Source organism: Cucurbita moschata, unplaced genomic scaffold, assembly GCF_002738365.1.
Source record: "Cucurbita moschata cultivar Rifu unplaced genomic scaffold, Cmos_1.0 Cmo_Scf00004, whole genome shotgun sequence".
Classification (NCBI taxonomy): Eukaryota; Viridiplantae; Streptophyta; class Magnoliopsida; order Cucurbitales; family Cucurbitaceae; genus Cucurbita; species Cucurbita moschata.
In genome coordinates, this window is record NW_019268520.1 from 4449993 (window position 1) to 4453503 (window position 3511).

The 3511-nt window shown below is 34.9% G+C and overlaps 1 protein-coding gene across 2 annotated transcripts in view; it reads right to left on the reverse strand.

Annotated features, from left to right (window-relative positions):
- LOC111441489 (probable polyribonucleotide nucleotidyltransferase 1, chloroplastic) overlaps positions 1 to 1788 on the reverse strand; it is a 14831-nt gene extending 13043 nt beyond the window's left edge. For both annotated transcript variants that reach the window (XR_002710162.1, XM_023078511.1), the window contains exons 1-2: positions 1364 to 1788; positions 497 to 565 (exon numbers count right to left, since the gene is read on the reverse strand). Coding sequence is in view for 1 of the 2 variants with exons in the window: in XM_023078511.1 (XP_022934279.1) it covers positions 497 to 565; positions 1364 to 1654 (360 nt within the window). In the remaining variant the exon portion in view is untranslated. The remainder of the gene's footprint in view (positions 1 to 496; positions 566 to 1363) is intronic.
- Between the last annotated feature and the right edge of the window lie 1723 nt (positions 1789 to 3511).

The following is a 3511-nucleotide window of genomic DNA, read 5'->3' on the forward strand; positions in this document are numbered from 1 at the left end:
AAAAAAAAAAAAAAAAAAAAAAAAAAAAAAAAAAAAAAAAAAAAAAAAAAAAAAAAAAAAAAGTAGCCCACCATCGAGTCGATCCTATCTACGAAAGGCAAATAAACAGTGCACCTCCTTCACCCTAGATCCCACGCAAACTAGTATGAGCCAACTACACTCTAGACATCTCCGGAATGCTATCCCAAATTGCACCTCCAAATTGAGAATCCCATAAAATATGCTCTCTTACAAATGTTGCATCGCTAAGACCATAGAATAACAAGAGACTACATATGGATGGGGTCAATGGTGATAATCTCTTGTGCTAGACCTGCTAAGCAAAAAAAAAAAAAAAAAAAAACTGACCTTCTTATGATACACATCTTCCGAAATGGGGAGATTAAAGAGGGAGTGGAGAATGAGGCATGCATAATCGATAAAAGAATGAGCTACAAGATACTGTCATTAAAGCAATAGCAAGCAAAGAATTATATGAATTTGAAATTCATCTTACAGTTTCTCCATCAGTTACTGTAACAGCACCACTAGCTTGTCTCCCCATATGGCCCGTCTCGACCAAGATCTGAAAGATTCATAATGCAGAACAAAAGCTCCAGTAAAGCCGCACATGTATGGAACATTCTCGTCCAGACAACCAGATAAAAGCTACAATTTTGGCCACAGACAAAGAAACTAAAGCAGAGTACAAGTACAATAAGACAACAAGCTAAGTGGTTCTACTAGGTTCGCCACATCCATTGGAATGGCCGGCCTCCCTCCATTAACATACATTAACCAAACAAAAGCAAATTACTTAGAGCTCACAATAAACTGAAGAAGAACTCCCCCACCCCCCATCCCCTGAATTTTCAAGTTTGCTCTCTCACTCACAAGGTTCTTTCTTCACTCAAACTTATTTAGCTTACATCTGTTAGGAATCACGAACCTCCACAATGATTGTGATATTGTCCACTTTGAGAATAAGCTCTCATGGTTTTACTTTTGGTTTCCCCAAAAGGCCTCGTACCAATGGAGATGTATTCCTTACTTATAAACCAATGATCAACCCCTTGATTAGTCAATGTATTTCAAAAATCCTCAACAACATCTCCATATAACCCAATGGCAGAATTTTATATATTTCAGCTAACAACTCGCAGTCACTCACTTGCATTAACTTGAATTTACACTTCTTATTTTTACATAGGCAACTGGCTCACATAACACTCGAACAACAAAAAAATTCTTTTGGCAACACATGTACATAGATTTAAAAGGTTCTCCATACAGTCCACAAAATAAAATAATCCACATAAACCCACTTCCATAAACTCCTCGTTAACACATTAAAGTCGCCGAAAGTAAAATTTCTCAGACTTACATGTCTATCCCCAACAGGAATTTTGACAGAGAAAGGCCGCAAAGAACTGGGTATTCCATCGCTCGCCGCAACCGAGTCAGGTTCCGCAGAATTCGTAAGAGCCCTGGTGACCAAACTCTTACCATTTTTCTTACTGCGAAGAAGCGACAGAGACGAGAGCTTCGGTTTGGTGAAAGCATGGAAGCGAGGGCAATAGGAAGATAGAGAGATTTGGCATGTCCCAGAATGAGAGAATTCGGCTGCGTGGGAATAGCATGGTCGGAAATGGAGGCCGCAAGTGTTCGCTAACATTGTTGATCTGTAGCTGCAGCTGCTCTGTGTTGTTCGAGAAGCAGACAGAGAAGGGGAAGAGAGGGATGATTGTAGGATTTTATCCACTCCCAATTGACGGCTCGCAAAATTGCCTTATCGATTCTTTAGTGCAATATTTTTGGAGGGAGTATTTTATCCCGTTTCAAATGCTGGAACAGAATTAGGTCAATTTTATATAATAATTTAATCCAACTCCTAAAAATTGTAATAATTTTATATTTATAGAGAAGAGTTTCGAGATTGATCTTTTGAGTTTCTTCACTTGAATGCATCTACGGTTATTGGAGACGCTCGAAGTAGTGTTGTTTCAAAGCTACTGCTTTCGATGTATTTAGGTTTTTGAAGTCAGACACACACTCGTACTTATTTGTTCTTCTTGCGTACTAACACAATGAGAACCAACATTTGTGATTTGATAGAGGAGACGTCTAAGAGAGAGCTCGACGAAATAGTCGTGTGGTGCGGTGAAATGTTTCACGTCGGGGTTTTTGGGCCCCCTCCCTTGATCTTCACCTAATTGTAGAAGAGGGGAGGTGAGTTGAGTATCCTCTCTCTCTCTCTCTCTCGTGCCTTTGGTGGTTCCAGTTCGTCTATTATGGATAGGGGCAAGTAACCCATGTACGTGAAGAGAAGAAGAGAGGGGGTTCGGAGGTCAGACCTAGCCTTGTGATTCGAAATAGAAAACAACAGACTTTTCCAGGAGCGCTAGTGAAAAGACTTCAATTGACTTGCGTAGCCATTTAATTCTCGGCATGCTAGGTCAATGTTTTTTAATCTTTTGATATATATATATATATATATATGATATAATAAAATTTTATAAGAACAACCATTTTTTTTTACATATAATATTTAAATATGTATAAGATGGATGGTGGATATTTGAAAAAAAATTATAAGAACAACCTCTCTCTCTCTCTTTTTTTTTGCTTCTTAAATATTTATTCGTTTTTTTTATGATATAATAAAAACGTTAAATCAACTGTAAAAGAGTTTAACTATACGTAACCTCCTTTAACAGATAAATATTAGGAGTAGAGTTTCGAATAACTAATTATAAGTGGAGGACAGCGTTTTCAATACATCTTGACCCAAATTGTTTTACGTAATCTTTTTTTTCTTGAAAAAGTACAGAAGAAATACACTTAATATATCATATTATGATTACATACTACTTATTTATTATTCATATATCATTGACATGTGTCTATCGTTCATAAATATATCATATTATTACTACATACAACTTATTTATTATATATCATTCACATATGTCTATCATTCATAAACACTATATTATATTGAGTATATTATTGATATAACGCACTCTACTATTTTATACATAATTGTTTTTTTTCTATGCGACACGTATTTATTTATTAATTCAAAACACATTACTCTAAATTTTAAATGTCTACTGTGGAGTCTAAACATAAAAAATAATAATTTATATTTTCATTATTAATTTATTTCTAATTGTTTACCACGTGGATAATGTAGCTTTGAGATATGTGCAAAAATGGATATATAATGGCGGCTGAAATAGCCCTTGAATGAGGAAAATTTGAGCTGTAAAAATAATAAAACAAATATTAAAAAAAAAAAAAAAAAAACAATTGGATAATTAAAATTTTCAGCTGAAAAATATTTAAAAATTTAATAAAAATCATAAAATATACATTGAGAACTTCTAGACTAAGTAGAAAACAGTCAATTTCAAGTTGTCGGCCACAGTCAACAATTCTTATCTTGAAAGACAGTTTGGTCGGCAGTCAATTTTGTAATACCAAGAAAACTGAGGCCCCTTTCTGCAAAATTTAGAAATTCAAAGGACCA